The sequence below is a fragment of the Coregonus clupeaformis genome, chromosome 3, assembly GCF_020615455.1.
Source record: "Coregonus clupeaformis isolate EN_2021a chromosome 3, ASM2061545v1, whole genome shotgun sequence".
Classification (NCBI taxonomy): Eukaryota; Metazoa; Chordata; class Actinopteri; order Salmoniformes; family Salmonidae; genus Coregonus; species Coregonus clupeaformis.
This window is the reverse complement of record NC_059194.1, coordinates 19,204,874-19,226,678: the sequence shown is the minus strand read 5'-3', so window position 1 is coordinate 19,226,678 and position 21,805 is coordinate 19,204,874. Positions and strand designations below refer to the sequence as shown.

The 21,805-nt window shown below is 42.2% G+C and overlaps 1 protein-coding gene across 1 annotated transcript; it reads left to right on the top strand.

The window, feature by feature from the left end:
- Positions 1-946: 946 nt before the first annotated feature.
- lrit3a (info leucine-rich repeat, immunoglobulin-like and transmembrane domains 3a) lies at positions 947-12,964 on the top strand. Its single transcript, XM_041857388.2, has 4 exons — positions 947-1,223; positions 5,010-5,476; positions 10,900-11,205; positions 11,404-12,964. Exons 1-4 carry the CDS (start codon positions 1,108-1,110, stop codon positions 12,438-12,440), a joined length of 1,926 nt encoding a protein of 641 aa, XP_041713322.1. The 5' UTR covers positions 947-1,107; the 3' UTR covers positions 12,441-12,964.
- The last annotated feature ends 8,841 nt before the right edge of the window (positions 12,965-21,805 follow it).

The following is a 21,805-nucleotide window of genomic DNA, read 5'->3' as shown; positions in this document are numbered from 1 at the left end:
GGTGGACCAACGGCCTAAAAAAAGACACTTTATGTTGGTGATTCCTTTATTTTGGCAGTTACCTGTATATATATATATATATATATATATATATATATGTATATGTACTGTATGTATGTATGTATTGCCCTCACAGGCAAAAGGACTCCAGTATATCTCTTCTCAACCAACTGCCATTCTAACAATAGACGGCCCTCTTTCTCTCAGTCAGGACCAAGCTAAGACCAGCAGCAGTCTGTTTCTGACCCACTCAAGTGTAAATATAAAAAAATCACTTATAATGAATGACACTTATTTTTTTATGAGTATAATGGTTAATTATTCTAGTGTTCTCCATACAATAAATATGTGTGAAGTAACCATTTCTACACAGTGGATGTCAATATAACACCTCTTAGATTACAGGTGGAGCTCATTCAAGACAAATGATCTTATGTTAAATATACATATATATATACAGCACCAGTCAAAGGTCTGGACACACCTACTCATTCAAGGGTTTTTCTTTGACAATTTTCTGCATTGTAGAATAATAGTGAAGACATCAAAACTATGAAATAACACATGGAATAATGTAGTAACCAAAAAAGTGTTAAACAAAACAAAAAAGTGTTGACTGGGGTAATGAAGGCTGTGGGTGTGTGTTAGGTGGGGTCAGGGGGGGTAGACTGGGGTTATGAAGGCTCTGGGTGTGTGCTGGGGAGGGGGGGGGGGGTCAGGGTAGACTGGGGTGATGAAGGCTGTGGGTGTGTGAGGAGATCTGGGGGATCTGGTAAGGGGAAACCTCCCCGCGTAGTGTGCTAGCCAATTAGCGTTCGTGTCCCCAAGGCTGATTTCTATCCTCCATGTCCTGGCTTGCGTGACCTAGTCAGCCCCGTGAAATCCTCCACTAATCTGGCCTTACTGTCCTCCCCTCCCCCTTCTCCCATCCTAATGATGGGTCACCTGTAAGCACTTCTTATGCGTGTGGGACTCCGGGACTATTCTTCTTTTCCCCTCTCTACCAAAAATTAGGTGTGTTTTTTAACCTTGCTACATGAATTCGGATGTCTTTTCCTCTTTCTCCTGAACTTGTGGTGTGAGCGTGTTGGGTTGATTTGGTGAACCATGCATCTTCTTCTCTACGCCCATGTCTTCCTGTGCTGCTTCAGTGTGGCCCATTCCTTCTGTCCTTCCCAGTGTACCTGTGTTTACCATGGACGGAGTGATGGAACGGGGACCAGGTATTTACCATATTTCTTACAGGAGGTTGTCTTTACATATTTTATTATATTGGAATCTGGATCATTTTTCACAGATTTTTTAAAAATGGTCCATGTATTTTGTATTAGTATTATAACCCCCTGTCCCTCTTAGTATCAGAACCTCCTGTCCCTCTTAGTATCAGAACCTCCTGTCCCTCTTAGTATTATAACCTCCTGTCCCTCTTAGTATCAGAACCTCCTGTCCCTCTTAGTATCAGAACCTCCTGTCCCTCTTAGTATCATAACCTCCTGTCCCTCTTAGTATTATAACCTCCTGTCCCTCTTAGTATCAGAACCTCCTGTCCCTCTTAGTATCAGAACCTCCTGTCCCTCTTAGTATCATAACCTCCTGTCCCTCTTAGTATTATAACCTCCTGTCCCTCTTAGTATCAGAACCTCCTGTCCCTCTTAGTATCATAACCTCCTGTCCCTCTTAGTATCAGAACCTCCTGTCCCTCTTAGTATTAGAACCTCCTGTCCCTCTTAGTATTATAACCTCCTGTCCCTCTTAGTATCATAACCTCCTGTCCCTCTTAGTATTATAACCTCCTGTCCCTCTTAGTATCATAACCTCCTGTCCCTCTTAGTATTATAACCTCCTGTCCCTCTTAGTATCAGAACCTCCTGTCCCTCTTAGTATCAGAACCTCCTGTCCCTCTTAGTATTATAACCTCCTGTCCCTCTTAGTATCAGAACCTCCTGTCCCTCTTAGTATTATAACCTCCTGTCCCTCTTAGTATTATAACCTCCTGTCCCTCTTAGTATCAGAACCTCCTGTCCCTCTTAGTATCAGAACCTCCTGTCCCTCTTAGTATTATAACCTCCTGTCCCTCTTAGTATCAGAACCTCCTGTCCCTCTTAGTATCAGAACCTCCTGTCCCTCTTAGTATTATAACCTCCTGTCCCTCTTAGTATTATAACCTCCTGTCCCTCTTAGTATTAGAACCTCCTGTCCCTCTTAGTATTAGAACCTCCTGTCCCTCTTAGTATACGAACCTCCTGTCCCTCTTAGTATCAGAACCTCCTGTCCCTCTTAGTATCATAACCTCCTGTCACTCTTAGTATTAGAACCTCCTGTCCCTCTTAGTATACGAACCTCCTGTCCCTCTTAGTATCAGAACCTCATGTCCCTCTTAGTATCATAACCTCCTGTCCCTCTTAGTATCAGAACCTCCTGTCCCTCTTAGTATCAGAACCTCCTGTCCCTCTTAGTATTAGAACCTCCTGTCCCTCTTAGTATCAGAACCTCCTGTCCCTCTTAGTATCAGCACCTCCTGTCCCTCTTAGTATCATAACCTCCTGTCCCTCTTAGTATCATAACCTCCTGTCCCTCTTAGTATCAGAACCTCCTGTCCCTCTTAGTATTATAACCTCCTGTCCCTCTTAGTATCATAACCTCCTGTCCCTCTTAGTATTATAACCTCCTGTCCCTCTTAGTATCAGAACCTCCTGTCCCTCTTAGTATCAGAACCTCCTGTCCCTCTTAGTATTATAACCTCCTGTCCCTCTTAGTATCAGAACCTCCTGTCCCTCTTAGTATTATAACCTCCTGTCCCTCTTAGTATTATAACCTCCTGTCCCTCTTAGTATCAGAACCTCCTGTCCCTCTTAGTATCAGAACCTCCTGTCCCTCTTAGTATTATAACCTCCTGTCCCTCTTAGTATCAGAACCTCCTGTCCCTCTTAGTATCAGAACCTCCTGTCCCTCTTAGTATTATAACCTCCTGTCCCTCTTAGTATTATAACCTCCTGTCCCTCTTAGTATTATAACCTCCTGTCCCTCTTAGTATTAGAACCTCCTGTCCCTCTTAGTATTATAACCTCCTGTCCCTCTTAGTATCAGAACCTCCTGTCCCTCTTAGTATCATAACCTCCTGTCACTCTTAGTAATAGAACCTCCTGTCCCTCTTAGTATACGAACCTCCTGTCCCTCTTAGTATCAGAACCTCATGTCCCTCTTAGTATCATAACCTCCTGTCCCTCTTAGTATCAGAACCTCCTGTCCCTCTTAGTATCAGAACCTCCTGTCCCTCTTAGTATTAGAACCTCCTGTCCCTCTTAGTATCAGAACCTCCTGTCCTCTTAGTATCAGCACCTCCTGTCCCTCTTAGTATCATAACCTCCTGTCCCTCTTAGTATCATAACCTCCTGTCCCTCTTAGTATCAGAACATCCTGTCCCTCTTAGTATCAGAACCTCCTGTCCCTCTTAGTATCAGAACCTCCTGTCCCTCTTAGTATCAGCACCTCCTGTCCCTCTTAGTATCATAACCTCCTGTCCCTCTTAGTATCATAACCTCCTGTCCCTCTTAGTATCAGAACCTCATGTCCCTCTTAGTATCAGAACCTCCTGTCCCTCTTAGTATTATAACCCCCTGTCCCTCTTAGTATCAGAACCTCCTGTCCCTCTTAGTATCAGAACCTCCTGTCCCTCTTAGTATCATAACCTTCTGTCCCTCTTAGTATCAGAACATCCTGTCCCTCTTAGTATCAGAACCTCCTGTCCCTCTTAGTATCAGAACCTCCTGTCCCTCTTAGTATCAGAACCTCCTGTCCCTCTTAGTATCAGAACCTCCTGTCCCTCTTAGTATCAGAACCTCCTGTCGCTCTTAGTATCAGAACCTCCTGTCCCTCTTAGTATTATAACCTCCTGTCCCTCTTAGTATTATAACCCCCTGTCCCTCTTAGTATCAGAACCTCCTGTCCGTCTTAGTATCAGCACCTCCTGTCCCTCTTAGTATTATAACCTCCTGTCCCTCTTAGTATCAGAACCTCCTGTCCCTCTTAGTATCATAACCTCCTGTCCCTCTTAGTATTATAACCTCCTGTCCCTCTTAGTATCAGAACCTCCTGTCCCTCTTAGTATCAGAACGTCCTGTCCCTCTTAGTATTATAACCTCCTGTCCCTCTTAGTATCAGAACCTCCTGTCCCTCTTACTATTATAACCTCCTGTCCCTCTTAGTATCAGAACCTCCTGTCCCTCTTAGTATTATAACCTCCTGTCCCTCTTAGTATTATAACCTCCTGTCCCTCTTAGTATCAGAACCTCCTGTCCCTCTTAGTATTATAACCTCCTGTCCCTCTTAGTATTATAACCTCCTGTCCCTCTTAGTATTATAACCTCCTGTCCCTCTTAGTATCAGAACCTCCTGTCCCTCTTAGTATCAGAACCTCCTGTCCCTCTTAGTATTAGAACCTCCTGTCCCTCTTAGTATCAGAACCTCCTGTCCCTCTTAGTATCAGAACCTCCTGTCCCTCTTAGTATCAGAACCTCCTGTCCCTTTTAGTATCAGAACCTCCTGTCCCTCTTAGTATCAGAACCTCCTGTCCCTCTTAGTATTATAACCTTGTGTCCGACCTCTTAGACTTTGAATTATGAGTTCAATAGAGGAGCACGTTTTCTCAATACCTATCCCATGTTTAGAATAACTGCAACTCAAGTGTTGGAAACACAAAGTACAGAGCTCTTCAATCTTGGTCAGTTTTCTAGGCTTTTGTCCCAGCCCAGCATTAACGCACATACTCAAGCTATTAAGGGCTAGATGATCAGATGAATCAGGTGGTTTAGAAGGCTACTGGGCTGGAACAACACCCTGTGGTTCTCAAGGACAAGGACTGAAGAACCCTCCAACCCCTTCCGAATGGTAATCACTGATCTGACTATACTGGATAGGTGAAAGCTATTTCATGGAACTCTAGCTTTGGAGAGAGAAAATATGAGTTTTTGATATATTTAAACTGAGCTTATCTATTCTGACCCTCTCAGATCTGTGCTGTGTAACGACCCAGACATGTCCGACATCCCCGTCAACGTCCCCGTGGATACGGTCAAACTGCGGGTAGAGAAGACGGCAGTGCGGCGCATCCCCACCGAGGCCTTCTACTACCTGAACGACCTGCGCTACCTGTGGATCACCTACAACTCTATCTCGTCTGTGGACGCTGCCGCCTTCTACAACCTCAAGGTCCTCCACGAACTGCGGCTGGACGGGAACCTGATCTCCACCTTTCCCTGGGAGTCCCTAAAGGAGATGCCTAGTCTGAGGACGCTGGATCTTCACAACAACCAATTGACCAGCGTGGCTGTGGAGGCTATCCCGTATCTGGTCAACATCACCTACCTGGATATCTCCAGCAACAAGCTGACCACTCTGTCTTCGGACCTCGTGGATATCTGGCCGCCGTTCAACAGAATGCATGTCTCTTCCAACCTGTCCCAGAAAGTGGTGCTCGGTAAGAGGACTGAGGTTGAAGTGTGAGTGGGTGATGTGGGGATGAGGGTTTAAGGTTAGGACTTTGGGCAGGGGTGCACAACCCTCCACCCTCAAGAGCTATAGATGTAGAATTTGATCACCCTGATGCAGGATAACTTTTCTGCAACACAAACTTGTAGTGTATTTGAGGTTTAAAAAGGCTTCTGAAGTTTATAATTTCCACTTAGACATTTCTGACTTGATTTTCCTTTACAAAAAAAGGATTTACCCCTACAAAATGTCCATTAATAATAATCCACATAATAATTAAAATGTCCTGTTGCTGCAGGATTATTTTCCTGCAGTAGCAAATTGTCTCAAATTAAGATCCTACATCTGTACTGGTTGCGCAAGCTTTTGCCCTGACTAGAACACATGCTTCTACTGATCAGCTGCTCATGAAATCCATGGCAATCGTTATGACAATACCTCAACGTGATGGCACTTTTTTTCTGGCACGTGGACTGTAATGCAATGTGTATACTTAGTGACTGCTAAGTTTAACCTAAAGGCATATTTCCATCTTCACATTGAGGTTCCAAGACCCATTTGGGTAACTCTGTATTTGGAAAGTCCATCTATAGATGCTCAACAGACTATCAATAGACTATCAACTACAGTTGAAGTCGGAAGTTTACATACACCTTAGCCAAATAAATTTAACTCAGTTTTTCACAATTCCTGACATTTAATCCTAGTAAAAAATCCCTGCTGTAGGTCAGTTAGGATCACCATTTTATTTTAAGAATGTGAAATGTCAGAATAATAGTAGAGAGAATGATTTATTTCAGCTTTTATTTCCTTCATCACATTCCCAGTGGGTCAGAAGTTTACATAAACTCAATTAGTATTTGGTAGCATTGCCTTTAAATTGTTTAACTTGGGTCAAACGTTTCGGGTAGCCTTCCACAAGCTTCCCACAATACATTTGGTACATTTTGGCCCATTCCTCCTGACAGAGCTGGTGTAACTGAGTCAGGTTTGTAGGTCTCCTTGATCGCACAATTTTTCAGTTCTGCCCACACATTTTCTATAGGATTGAGGTCAGGGATTTGTTATGGCCACTCCAATACCTTGACATTGTTGTCCTTAAGCCATTTTGCCACAACTTTGGAAGTATGCTTGGGGTCATTGTCCATTTGGAAGACCCATTTGCGACCAAGCTTTAACTTCCTGACTGATGTCTTGAGATGTTGCTTCAATATATCCACATAATTTTCCTTCCTCATGATGCCATCTATTTTGTGAGGTGCACCAGTCCCTCCTGCAGCAAAGCACCCCCACAGCATGATGCTGCCACCACAGTGCTTCACGGTTGGGATGGTGTTCTTCGGCTTGCAAGCAAGCAACCCCCTTTTTCCTCCAAACATAACGATGGTCATTATGGCCAAACAGTTCTATTTTTGTTTCATCAGACCAGAGGATATTTCTCCAAAAGGTACGCTCTTTGTCTCAATGTGCAGTTGCAAACCGTAGTCTGGCTTTTTTATGGAGGTTTTGAAGCAGTGGCTTCTTCCTAGCTGAGCGGCCTTTCAGGTTATGTCGATATAGGACTCGTTTTACTGTGGATATAGATACTTTTGTACCTGTTTCCTCCAGCATCTTCACAAGGTCCTTTGCTGTTGTTCTGGGATTGATTTGCACTTTTCGCACCAAAGTACGTTCATCTCTAGGAGACAGAACGCGTCTCCTTCCTGAGTGGAATGACGGCTGCGTGGTCCCATGGTGTTTATACTTGCGTACTATTGTTTGTACAGATGAACGTGGTACCTTCAGGTGTTTGGAAATTGCTCCCAAGGATGAACCAGTCTTGTGGAGGTATACACATTTTTTTCGGAGGTCTTGGCTAATTTCTTTTGATTTTCCCATGATGTCAAGCAAAGAGTCACTGAGTTTGAAGGTAGGCCTTGAAATACATCCACAGGTACACCTCCAATTGACTCAAATGATGTCAATTAGCCTATCAGAAGCTTCTAAAGCCATGACATCATTTTCTGGAATTTTCCAAGCTGTTTTAAGGCACAGTCAACTTAGTGTATGTAAACTTCTGACCCACTGTAATTGTGATACAGTGAATTATAATGAAATATTCTGTCTGTAAAGAATTGTTGTAAAAATTACTTGTGTCATGCACAAAGAAGATGTCCTAACCAACTTGCCAAAACTATAGTTTGTTAACAAGAAATGTGTGGAGTGGTTGAAAAACGAGTTTAAAGACTCCAACCTAAGTGTATGTAATCTTCCGACTTCAACTGTACATGTCCACAGCATTTAGGTGCAGTAGCTGCATGTTACCAGGTCAACCTATTTTAGATCCACCTCATAAGAAGTGGGGAGTTAAAGTTATCATGCAATGATAGTCCCTTTCTGACCTTGGGCTTTGACAAATCTAATTAGTTATTTTTCCATGCTTTGATTTGTACAAACATGCCATGTATTTTGGGCTTCACACTAAATCTTCAGATTGTGTGAAGGTGTAAGCAGGCCCTCAGATGTACCCAGGTTTTCATTGGCATGCCAAATGCTGAATAGAATGCTGATGTACAAACTGATGTATACATTGTAGAGAGCATTCGGATACAAGACAAATGAATAAATACATCAATAAATAAACCGGGAATTGTTAAGGGACTTACCAATGGGACATTTCTAAAACAAATCACATGTACAATGTTGTTTATGACTGAAGAAGTATAGAATTCATTAAGACTGAAGGTTGCCCATCTTAAAGAAAATACTCTCTCTTTCACTCTGTCTGAGAACTAGCTTGAAGAGTGGGATAATGTTAATGGTGTGTTTAAGGACCAGCTAGCTTATCCATACTGAAAAAAGTTGTTGTATTCGCTGGTGTCCTGGAAGGAGAAACAAGATTAGCCTTTCCCTAAGGAAGACACACAACGTCCCATGTAAAGAATATAGACACTTCCCGTACCATCACATTATAGAATAACCTTTTCAGCACTGTTCAGAGGTTGGCCCACTTCAATGCTCAAAGGCTGTATCAAGAGTGTATCACAGAGCAATATTTGAGCTAGTCTTCAGTAAAACAATTCTCTTAACTGAAGTTTTTAATGATACCCTGAGCTAACATAAAACAAATGATTAGCGGTTAATGTTTTCTTTCTTTTTTCTTTTCTTCCATCTATTAAAGGGGCAATCTGGAGTTCAAACAATAACAAAATGGACACCCCGCCACTGTTTTGGTAAAAGCTGAGGAATAGGGCTGAAGAAATGTCAACACTCTCAAATTCATAGACAGAGCTATGGATGGAAGGACTGACCATCCATGATGTCACAATATAGTTTTAACCATGTTGAGGCAATACAGTGTTTGTTTAAAATTACAGTGTTTACAAACAATGGAGAAAAAAAAGCTTATATTTTGGGGTTTTATGGGGTAAGACAGTTGAACTAAGCTCATGGGGTATTTATAAGTGGTATTCTTCAAGAATCAATGGGTATACTGTACATCATTAATTCAAAAGTCCAAAAATGTAACAACTACAGATTGCCCCTTTAAAAGACCAGGTAGTGCACTGTAGTATGTTGGGAAAAAAGCCAACAACAGGTTTAGAGTTTGTGGTTGGGTTGTCCCCAGTTAAGTACAACTAATCTGGTTAAGCATGGTTAAGGGGTTTCCACAATACACATGCACTTCCACATGTGTGTGTGCGTGTGTGCGTGTGAGTGTGTGAGTGTGCATGTAAGTGAATGAGTGAGTGAGAGAGAGCGAGAGAGCGAGAGAGCGAGAGACCGAGAAAGCGAGAGAGCGAGAGAGCGAGAGAAAGAAAGAAAGAAAGAAAGAAAAGAAAGAAAAAAAGAAAAAAAGAAAAAAAGAAAAAAAGAAAAAAAGAAAGAAAGAAAGAAAGAAAGAAAGAGAAAGAGAGTGTATGTGTGTTTGAGTGTGTTTATGTACAGTAGCTGTGTTTCTGTTAGCATGTGTGTCTGTGTGTGTGTTCTGCGAAAGGGGCTCTACCCTCCTTTCACACGCATAACATGCTAGTAACTTAATGTCATTTGTAAGAGATGATACGACTCCAAATCTGACCCATGTCTGACCCTCGGTCTGAGAAATCCCATCATTAGGGTAATAGAAGGATGGCTCAGTTGTAACGCTACTGTATCCATACCTAGAATGAGAACACTAAGTTACACATGCTAGCTGTACAGAACTGTACAGAAAATTAACTATGTATAGATGAACATGGAATTCATAGCATATTATGCCGTCAATGTTTTTGTTGACTTTAGATAAGTACAAGATGTCATACTTGAGTAAAAGTAAAGATACCTTAATAGAAAATGACTCAAGTAAAAGTGAAAGACACCCAGTAAAATAGTACTTGAGTAAATGTCTAATAGAATCTAGTTTTAAATGTACTTAAGTGCAGTAGTGGAAAACGTACTAAATTGTCATACTTAAAGTAAATGCTATGCATCAAATTCCTTTTATTAAGCAGAGGCAGTAGGGATGACAACGCGTTATCTTGATAGGTGCGCGAATTGGACCGCATTGCTGTCCTGCCTGAGAATTCGAAATGTAACGAGTACTTTTGGGTGTCAGGGAAAATGTATGGGAGTTAAAAGTACATAATTTCTTTAGGAATGTAGTGGAGTAAAAGTAAAAGTAGTCAAAAATATAAATAGTAAAGTGAAGTACAGATACCCTAAAACTATTTCAGTAGTACATTACAGTGTTTATATGTAAGTACTTTACACCACTGTTTATTGATCTTTACTCCCACATTTCGTAACCTAGTTATTCACACATTTACATACAACTATCAAAGTATTTAATAATGATTCATAAGATCATTTATGACATGTTAAATATAGGTCCTTATAAACCATTTACTAATCATTAGTTAAGTATTTTGCGTGGCCTAAAGTGTGTTCTATTTACACTTTATAAATACTTTATAAATGTTTTGAGTAACCAGTGTAATTTCTCGCAAAAAGATGAACATGCCATAGACGGGTTGGTTGTTTAGCAACAAAACCAATGCGTGTGCAACTATGGGACAAAACAGACTACCTTTTTCTTTTGCCATGCGAAAAACCTTAACTAATGATTGGTTTATAAGGGCCTATATTAAACATCTTATGAATAGAGAAATGTTTAGTAAATTATTAATAAACGATTTACTAATCCATTATAATGGCTTTGTTACATGGAGTTATTATAAAGCGTGACCAATTGTATAATTTGTGTATGAGCTAGGAGAGACTGGAGTCCACTCTTTGAGTTTGTTTACATTCGCAGCCACATTACTATTAGCATTTATCATTGTTAGCATGTTCTTCGTCTCTGAACCACTGCACATTCCTAACCTTTTCACAAACATTAATTTACATTTAATTTAGCATAACTATCACAAACATTTCCTCTCTTTTCCCCTCCAGGTCTTCAGGACAACCCGTGGGTCTGCGACTGCAGGATCTCCAAGCTGATCGAGCTCTCCAAAATGTCTGACACGTCAGTAGTCCTAATGGATCAGTTCCTGTCCTGCAGCGGGCCTGAGAACCTGGCTGGGGTTATGTTCCAAAGGGCGGAGCTGGACCAATGTCTCAAGCCATCCGTCATGATGTCAGCCACCAAGATTACAGCCTCTTTGGGAAGCAATGTGCTTCTTCGCTGTGATGCCACGGGTTACCCCACACCTACCCTCATCTGGACCACTTCAGATGGCTCACCTGTCAACAACACAGGTATCAACAGTGAGACATTATATTATAAGAAAAGGCATACAGTGTCTTATTCAACATGTTTTTCAACAATAGTTTTAGATTTCAAAATTGATTTGTTAGGATTTGCTATTGTTCTACAGTTGATCTTTGAGATTCATTCAAATAAAGTCTACATCTTGGTGATGATTAAGTCTTGGCATTTCCATGATCTACCTACAGTTGTCCAGGAGTCTCCGGGAGAAGGTGTCCGATGGTCCGTCATCAGCCTAAATGGGATCTCATACAAAGACGACGGGGAGTACAGCTGCAAGGCTAAGAACTTCGCCGGTAATGCAGAGGCTGCCATCAGCCTGTCTGTGGCAGGTTATGTCGCTACAACCATGCCCCCACAGAGGCCCAATGGAGAGGCTGAAGGGAATAGCCCATCCACAACGTCCTCTGCTCCGGCAACTGGCTTCCCCAACTCCCCTAGCACCCTGTTTACCACCACCGCCCCAGCCACGACCACGCTGCCACCTGTCCCCACCAAGAAGAAACTCACGCCCAGCAACGTGCAGCAGAAAGCCCCACCCAAACCATCCAAGATCCAGCAAGGCAGCGACAATATGCTGGCGGCTGATCAGAGCAAAAAGAAAGACGCTTCCAAGTCCGTCCAAGATCTGGAGATCGTGGAGGAAACGGTGGACAGCGCTGTTCTACTCTGGACGGCCGACGGTTTGCCGAGCGATGCCCCTCTCACCGTTGTGTACTCTACTTACGACGATGAGGACGACTCCAAAAGGACAATGGATACCGATGCTGGGAGTGGCAAGGTCCTCCTCGAAGGCTTGACTTCTGGAATGAGGTACCAGGTTTGTCTGGTTACCAAGGGAAGTGCCGCAGGGATAGACCCCTGCATCAACTTCTTCACACTGGACATTGTTGAGGACGATGCCGCGAACCAGCTGCTGATGATCGTCAGCGGCATTGCCTGCGCCATGGCTTTACCTGTCATCGGTCTGCTGGTCTACAAGATCCTCTCACTCTACTGCCAGAGTAGTGTGCCAGGTTTGGAAGACGATCTGTCTAAAGACACGTATGTGAAGTTCGAGACACTGTCGATGAAGCAGAGAACCTTGAACGCTAATCCCAGTGAATTGTGGGCCCGCAGGCAGACCGAGGAGTCCCAAGAGAGGATGCTCCTCTTCTCGAGGTCCAGCATTGACTCACAAATGACATACAGGAGTGACAGTTCCAGGTCAGAATTTTTGTGCTAGTACTAGATGAAGACTCTACATGACATCACTGATTGTTGAAGCCTTCATTTCTTCTTTTTTTTTAATCACACTTTGAGATAGGTTTGTCACAATACCAGCATCGCGATATTCAGAAGTATCGTGGCAAGAAAAGAAGGAGGAAAACAGCCCTAATGCTGGAAACAAACAGCATCATGATACTGGCATCATGACAACTCCATTTTAAGATTGCTGTCTTTGCAGCTCAGCACTTACATTCATTCTCAGTTTAATGCAATTTTTCATAATACCATAATGAAATCATCTGCCACAGTGTTTACTATGGCTTACTTCTTAGTCACTATACACCACACCAGGTTTAAACAGATAAGACATTCATTGATCTCAATATAGTATCAATAGACATGCCGACTATCCTAGTCCAACAACACATTGATTTATACTGCTAGCAATGGTTCACTCAAAAGTCTAACCTTCAAGCTAATTGTTGCCTTACTTTACTAGTATATTAGAAGATTTGACCTGCCCAACAAACAATGCAACAGTTTCTGTGTAACATATTGTTTTTCTTTGTACATACAATGGTATTGTATTCTTCTTTTTAATAAAACAAATCTTTGTGTATTTCATGTCTTCATATTTCATATAAGCATTTGGGTATATATGGCAGTGTTGGTCAATGTGATGTGATGTGACCCCTTACAGTGCTGTCATCGGCTCTCTGTACAACAACTCCACTATTATGTATTAAGTGTGATATTTCCCAATGTGATCATCTCTGGTCTTTACCCATGAGTAATGGGATTCTGTGCCCTTTCCTCACTTCAGCAACAGGTGTATATATTTCTCAAAGTTACAACCCCTCCTCTGTCTTCTCTGTTGATCCCACCGTGATCTCCACTTCCACTGTCTCACAGATGTTACTTATGGAGTATGTTGATGTCTGTGCATCCACCAACATGCGTGTGACTGTGTATTTGAGCATGTAAATGTCAGAATATATCCGCTATGACTCATGTGTGTTCCTCTCCTATCCTACAGCCCCACTGGCTGGGTGCACAGTGAGAGAGCGGGACAGTAATCAATGGGCCTTCTGGGTGCCTGAACAGGTGTTGCCATAAATCCTGATAACATGGGAGGAGCCGGAAATGTTGTCAACAAGGGTGAAATCACGGGACAAAGGCCATTGAGCGGGCACATTTCTAACTCAACTCAACTACAGCTGGAGACACGGAGCCCTTCTCAGCCTAGTTAGCCCTCCTACAGCTACTTACACAGCCACTTGTGACACTGCTGCTAACAATATGCTAGTCAACCTGGGTATGAATAGAAGTTTGGTTGGTGGAGTCTGACGATGGCTCTCTGGAGTAAACAAAAAGCAAGCAGGCCACTGACAAGTCTTCTCCACTCCTCCAAGTTCCCCCACTTACTCATCCAGCCTGATTCACTCAGGGAGAGGAAGACACTTATACAGGATAGACTGACACACATAAAGGGTACACATTCTAATCTGAATACACACTATCTGGACAACAGGCTACATGACTGTCTCAGGCAGAGAAAATGGAGGGAAGGAGATAACACAACACGGCACGACAGAATACAATACAATACAATACACCACACCACAACACACCACAACACAACACAATACAACACGGCAGGTAGCTTAGTGGTTAAGAGCATTGTGCCAGTAACCGAAAGGTCGCTGGTTCTAATCCCCGAGCCGACTAGGTGAAAAATCTGTCAATGTGCCCTTGAGCAAGGCACTTAACCCTAATTGCTCATGTAAGTCGCTCTGGATAAGAGCGTCTGCTAAATGACAAAAAACACAACACAATACAACACAACACACTACAATACAACACAATACGACACGACAGACACAATACAACACAATACAATACAACACAACATGACACGACACAACACAATACAACACAACACACCAGAATACAACCCACCAGAACACAACACACCAAAATACAACACACCACAACACACCACAATACAACACCCCACAACACACCACAATACACACACACCACAACACCAAAATACAACCCACCAGAACACAACACACCAAAATACAACACAACACACCACAACACACCACACCACACAAAAATACAACCCACCATAACACAACCCACCAAAATACAACACACCACAACACACCGCAGTACAACACACCACACCACAATACAGAACACACCACAATACAACCCACCAGAACACAATACACCAAAATACAACACAACACACCACAACACAATGCAACACACCACAACACCACAACACAATACAACCCACCAGAACACAACACACCAAAATACAACACAACACACCACAACACACCAAAACACAACACCACAACACAGTACAACCCACCAAAATACAACACACCACAACACAATACAACACAACACACCACAATACAACCCACCAGAACACAACACACTCAAATACAACACACCACAACACAAAACAGCACAATAGAACACAACACACCAAAATACAACACACCACAATACAACACACCACAACACACCACAGCACAACACAATACAACACAACACACCCCACCAGAACACAACACACCAAAATACAACACACCACAATACAACCCACCACAACACAGCACAATACAACACACCACACCACATCAGAACACAACACACCACAACACAACACACCACAATATAACACAACACAACACAACACACCACAATACAACACACCACAACATACCACAACACAACAAACCACACCACAACACAATACATCACACCACACCACAATACAAGCCACCAGAACACAACACACCAAAATACAACTCACCACAACACACCACAGTACAACACTCCACACCACAACACAATACAACACAACACAACACAACACAACATACCACAACACAATACAACACAACAGACCACAACAAACCACAATACAACACAACACACCACAATACAACACAACACAACACAACACAACTAGCATTCATGTTTTGGACCTTTTCACAAGCTAAACATTTTTTCACCATTTTCTATCATTTGAATCAATATTACTCTGCTTGAAAGATACAAAAGATCTCACACATCAGAAATTGTACAAGCAAGACTGTCCAAGACTGTCTTCACTGACATATGAGGATATTCACCATGTGAAAGGAGAGTGTGAAAGCACATGTTGCTAAGAGATGACTGTTTAATTGGGAAGCAGCCAGAGCTGCCTTGAACTCCACCCCATTAGAGCCATATGAAGAGGCTTTTAGCCAGCAACATTGATTCAACAAAGGTATCAACACAGAGCAGCACACATTGAAAAGGGACTGCCAATGAAGTAGCTAATTCTATAGCAATAGTGAGTCAGCCAGGAAACGATGTGAGCGTATAGAGCACATGGACAGCTACCAACCACAAACTGCCACATCATAATACTACTATGTACTGTGTACTCACCTTCAGTTTCTCTAGAAAAGTACATTTCTCTAGAAGTACTTCATTTCAAATCTTACGTCACGTCCGGTCACGTCCGGTCCAAGATGTGGGTCCGGTGTAGGTCACTTCTGAAATCCCAAACATCACAGTCCTCCAGGTTTATATTTTGTGTGATGGGATAATGAGCATTATCATGCACTATACGCTATCTACCATCTATGATTGAGAATCTCTGTTCCTTTTGGAAAGCTCCAGAGCTGATCTTCGGCCATGGTAAGGCCATATACCGATTAGAACAAAAGGGTTGTGGCCAGTGTTGGCAACTCGATTCTTCCGGACTTCCACTACACAGAGGAGAGAGTTTACTGGGCAAATAAAAAGGCAGGGGTCATCTACAAAGCAGCAATGGATGGAACACAGAGACAGGTGCATCCACATACTACTAGTTCACCTTAAAAAAAGATGAAACAGACTGTAACATTACGGTGCCCATATAAGGACATCCTCAGAGTCACAAGAGTTACAGTCACCTCCCTCTTCAAAGAGTGTCTCGATTAATGCCACAATACCCTAAAAACAAACAAACAATAACAACAATTCCTTTCTTGAACTAACATTCACACTTGTCTTTTCTTACTAGTACTGCATTTGCTGATAGCTACTTATTGAGGAAGATGTACAGTACCAGTCAAAAATTTGGACACACCTACCCATTTAAGTTTTATTTTAATTTTTTACCTTTATTTAACCAGGCAAGTCAGTTAAGAACAAATTCTTATATACAATGACAGCCTACACCGGCCAAACCCGGACGACGCTGGGCCAATTGTGCGCCACCCTATGGGACTCCCAATCACGGCCGGTTGTGATACAGCCTGGAATCTAACCAGGGGGTCTGTAGTGACACCTCAAGCACTGAGATGCAGTGCCTTAGACCACTGCGCCACTCGGGAGTTTCTTATTTTTTAGTATTTTCTACATTGTAGAATAATAGTGAATACATCAAAACTATGAAATAACACCTATGGAATCATGTAGTAACCAAAAAAGTGTTAAACAAATCAAAATATATTTTAGATTTTAGATTCTTCAAAGTAGCCACCCTTTGCCTTGATGACAGCTTTACACACACTTGGCATTCTCTCAACCAGGAGGAGGTGTGATAGTGTGGGGGTGCTTTGCTGGTGACAGTGTCTGTGATTTGTTTAGAATTCAAGGCACAATTAACCAGCATGGCTACCACAGCATTCTGCAGCGATACACCATCCCATCTGGTTTGCGCTTAGTGGGACTATCATTTGTTTTTCAACAGGAAAACACCTCCAGGCTGTGTAAGGGCTATTTGACCAAGAAGGATAGTGATGGAGTGCTGCATCAGATGACCTGGCCTCCACAATCACCCGATCTCAACCCAATTGAGATGGTTTGGGATGAGTTGGACCGCAGAGTGAAGGAAAAGCAGCCAACAAGTGCTCAGCATATGTGGGAACTCCTTCAAGACTGTTCGAAAAGCATTCCTAATGAAGCTGGTTGAGAAAGTAGTGTGGCTACTTTGAAGAATCTAAAATCTAAAATATATTTTGATTTGTTTAACACTTTTCTGGTTACTACATGATTCCATATGTCTTATTTCATAGTTTTGATGTGTTCACTATTATTCTACAATGTAGAAAATATTAAAAATAAAGAAAAACCCTTGAATGAGTAGGTTTGTCCAAACTTTTGACTGGTAGTGTATGTGATTTCTATGACGGTGATTTGCGTTTGTCTCTCTTAGTTATCTTAAAATGAATGCACTGTAAGTCGATCTGGATAAGAACGTCTGCTAAATGACTAAAATTTCAAGTATAATGTCAAATGCTGTCCTATTATGGACACTGTATTATGACTCTGAGGCTGTCCTAATATGGACACTGTATTACCTACTATTTGTCAGTGGACCAAATGCTAATCTCTATTTCATGCGAGGTTGAGTCAATGACATGAATGGTTCTAGATCCACAACTGTACTGCATCCTTTTTAGAAGCTGTACTTGTCTGAGAAAGGCATCTCAGGCCTTGTGTTCGACTGGGTTCACAACTTTGTCATCTGGACCAGTGGAGAAAAGGGAACTATCAAAAGAGTGGATCCAAATGGGATAAATGAAAGGACTCTTCTAAGACATTTATCGGAGCCAATTTCCATAGCAGTCGCCCCAAATGACAGGTAACACCATACATTATCTCAACATGTACCTCTATATGTTTTCAAGCAACTATGAGTATGTTTAGAGCACTGACAACAAACATGCCAATGCAGGTCCTTAGAGTACAGTTACCCGCCATCTTGTTTGTGGGTTAGTATAATGCTGTGCCCCTTCTAACACGACTGGCACATAGGTGTAATCCGGCAGACTTCCTCTCACATCTGCCTGATCCTCACATACCTCCGCTCTCTGGTCAGAGACAAGGGAGCCATTTTGACCCTCAGAGGCAATTGCTTAACGCTAGATATGTATTAGTGAAGTACACCGATACACAAATACATGTCTAAACACACAACATGTACAACAAAGTGTTTGTCGCTTATGTGAATTAATATCAATGCATTTTCAAGAGATACATTTGGGAGTAAATAACCATACTTTCCAAATGAACAAGACAATACCACCTTTGGTTTAGGAGCAGCACAGACCTTAAAGGGTAATCCCTTTCTTGACACATATCAGTGGTTCAGCAGCACTGTCTTACCTTGGCAGGTCTTCCTATCAGGAAGCAGAGCGTAACCCTTGGGACATGTGCAAAAGTAGGAGCCTGGAATGTTCTCACAGCCCAAGGAACAGCCGTGGTCCCACAGGCCACACTCATTGACATCTAGGATGTGATTATTGTATGTTTAGTCAAATTATTTATTAGTAATCCCAGGTAATCATCCATTTCACACTTATTAATTAATACAATAAATATGTAACACTGAAATGTCATAATATCACATCACATAGCATAGCACAGCATTGGTGCTAAACTAATGGATATCATACCTTCACAGTAGTTCCCATGTTTGCTAATGTCAAAACCTTCAGTGCACTGGCAGATCTCCTGCTCAGCAGGGTTGGAGCACACATTCACACATTCTCCTGTACGACCATCCCACTCTGCATTGAAACGGTTATAGATAGAACAGGTTTAGAACAGAGTTCATGGTTTTGGAAAATAGTTTTAGAACAGAGCTCAAGGTTTTAGTACAGAGTTTTAGAACAGAGTTGAAGGTTTTGGAACAGAGTTTTAGAACAGAGTTCAAGGTTTTGAAAAATAATTTTAGAACAGAGTTCAGAGTTTTGTAACATAGTTTTAGAACAGAGTTCTAGAACAGAGTTTTAGGACAAAGTTAAAGGTTTGGAACAGAGTTTTAGAACAGAGTTCAGGATTTTAGAACCGAGTTCAATGTCTTGGAACAGAGTTTTAGAACAGAGTTTTAGAACAGAGTTCAAAGTTTTAGAACAGAGATTTAGAACAGAGTTCAGGATTTTAGAACCGAGTTCAATGTCTTGGAACAGAATTTTAGAACAGAGTTTTAGAACAGAGTTCAAAGTTTTAGAACAGAGTTCAGGGTTTTAGAACAGAGGTCAGGGTTTTAGAACAGAGTTCAGGGTTTTAGAACAGAGTTTTAGAAGAGAGTTCAAGGTTTTAGAACAGAGTTTTAGAACAGAGTTCAAGGTCTTGGAACTGAGTTTTAGAACAGAGTTCAAGGTCTTGGAAAATAGTTTTAGAACAGAGTTCAAGGTTTTAGAACAGTTTTAGAACAGATTTTTTTAAAATAGTTCATGGTACGTCTCAATGTGGAGTAAGACCACATTTATTGAGGAATGAGGAAACAGACCTTGAACTCTGACCGGGAAAGACAGGCATCGAGTCTTCAATTGGCTGGTTGAGGGGATGTACCACCTTGACAGCAATAGGGGGGTTTGTCATTTGCTTTAGGTTGACGTTATCTGCCTCACCCCCTGAGTACTTACTGAATTACCATATGGTCCGTGATGTCACATCAGTGTAGTAGACTTGCTCCTGGAACACAGACATCCCCAAAGACTGAGACCTGGTGGGAAGAATATTGAGAAGTTAGCAATGATATATACCGATCTACAAGTGATATCTAATTATATATTGTTCTAGTGCCAAATATAGATAGCTGCCCTAATGCAACATGGTCTCATTAGAATATGTCAACATAGTGAACCATTGTAGTTACAAATTAGTGACTTAATAACTAGAATTACATATTCTGCTTACCGTAGTGGCTGATCAATGACATTGATAACATTCCCATTGTAGTCACATGATCCAATGGCACTTTCTCCCTCCAGACTGAACTGGACCCAGAACAGTCTCTTGTCCGTCCGGTTGACCGACAGTGCTCCCAGTCTCTACGAAATCTTCAGCACTGTAGTGATCATCTCTCCAGCTACATCCGACCTCTGGATACTGGGTGTGATCGCCTCGGACAACCAGAATATAAATCTGAGGAAAGGAATAGTGGTTTTAGGGATAAGGAAGTGGCCCACACTGAAGACTTGAAATCAGGTAATGTCTAGTCATTGGTGATTACACCAAATGTATCCATCCACATTAGCACAAGGTTAGATTGAATGTACACTAAAACACATTAGTGAACAGGAGGGAATTTCATGTAGGAAAAATAAAGAGAATCTAAAAAAACTGTCTAAGTGAGTTTATCTTGTGTTCATATAGACGTTTTCCTCACTATGTCAGGATGTCAGTGTGATGCGGTAGGACGAAGTCAGGCGCAGGACACAGAGCTAATCGAAAAAGTACTTTACTCGTAGGTAACGTAAATAACATAACCTCCACGCAGGGAGGAAACAAACCTGCTCACCAGACGACAACCAAACATGAACAAACACGCACAACATACAGTGGGAGCCAGAGGGTTAAATAGAGAAGTAATCAATACCTAATGGGAACCAGGTGTGAACAATAAAGACAAGACAAGTAGAACACAGAACATAGATCGGTAGCAGCTAGTACTCCGGTGACGACGAACGCCGAAGCCTGCCCGAGCAAGGAGGAGGAGCAGCCTCGGCTGAATCCGTGACACACTAGTTCCAACCAACATCAGTAGTTCCCACATCATATGCTGTGGTATTTTTACACATTCATCCTTACACAGCCTTTTGTGGTATTTGGGGCCCCTGTGTGGCAGGTATCAAAGCCCTGTTTGGGGCCCCTTTGTGACAGGTATCAAAGGCTTGTTTGGGGCCCCTTTGTGACAGTTATCAAAGCCCTGTTTGGGGCCCCTTTGCGACAGGTATCAAAGCCCTGTTTGGGGCCCCTTTGCGACAGGTATCAAAGCCCTGTTTGGGTCCCCTTTGTAACAGGTATCAAAGCCCTGTTTGGGTCCCCTTTGCGACAGGTATCAAAGCTCTGGTTGGTTCCCCTTTGCGTCAGGTATCAAAGCCCTGTTTGGGTCCCCTTTGCAACAGGTATGAAAGCCCTGTTTGGGTCCCGTTTGTGACAGGTATCAAAGCCCTGTTTGGGTCCCCTTTGCGACAGGTATCAAAGCCCTGGTTGGGGCCCCTAGACTTTACCTTGACCCCTGAGGCCTAATAAAAGAGACCAGACAGACAGAAGCTAGGTGCCAACTCTCACCCAAGTTATATAGGTCAAATCACAGACTCTTAGTGGAGAGGACTTAGTCCTGTGACTGGCTGTATATCAGAGCCTGGGGGGGTCACTGGAGAGTAAGGTGTAAGGTAGACAGAGAAAAGAGCGGAAGAAAGGTCAGGGTACAAAATGTTGAATATAGGCCCTACCTTGTTTTTAAGCTGATGCAGAATATGTTGTTTTCAAGGATACCTTGAGCCAAAGTGGTCTTAATCATCATGGAGACGACTGGTTCCTACTCAGAATTTGAATTCTTATTGTGTGGTAGATGTGTATTTACAT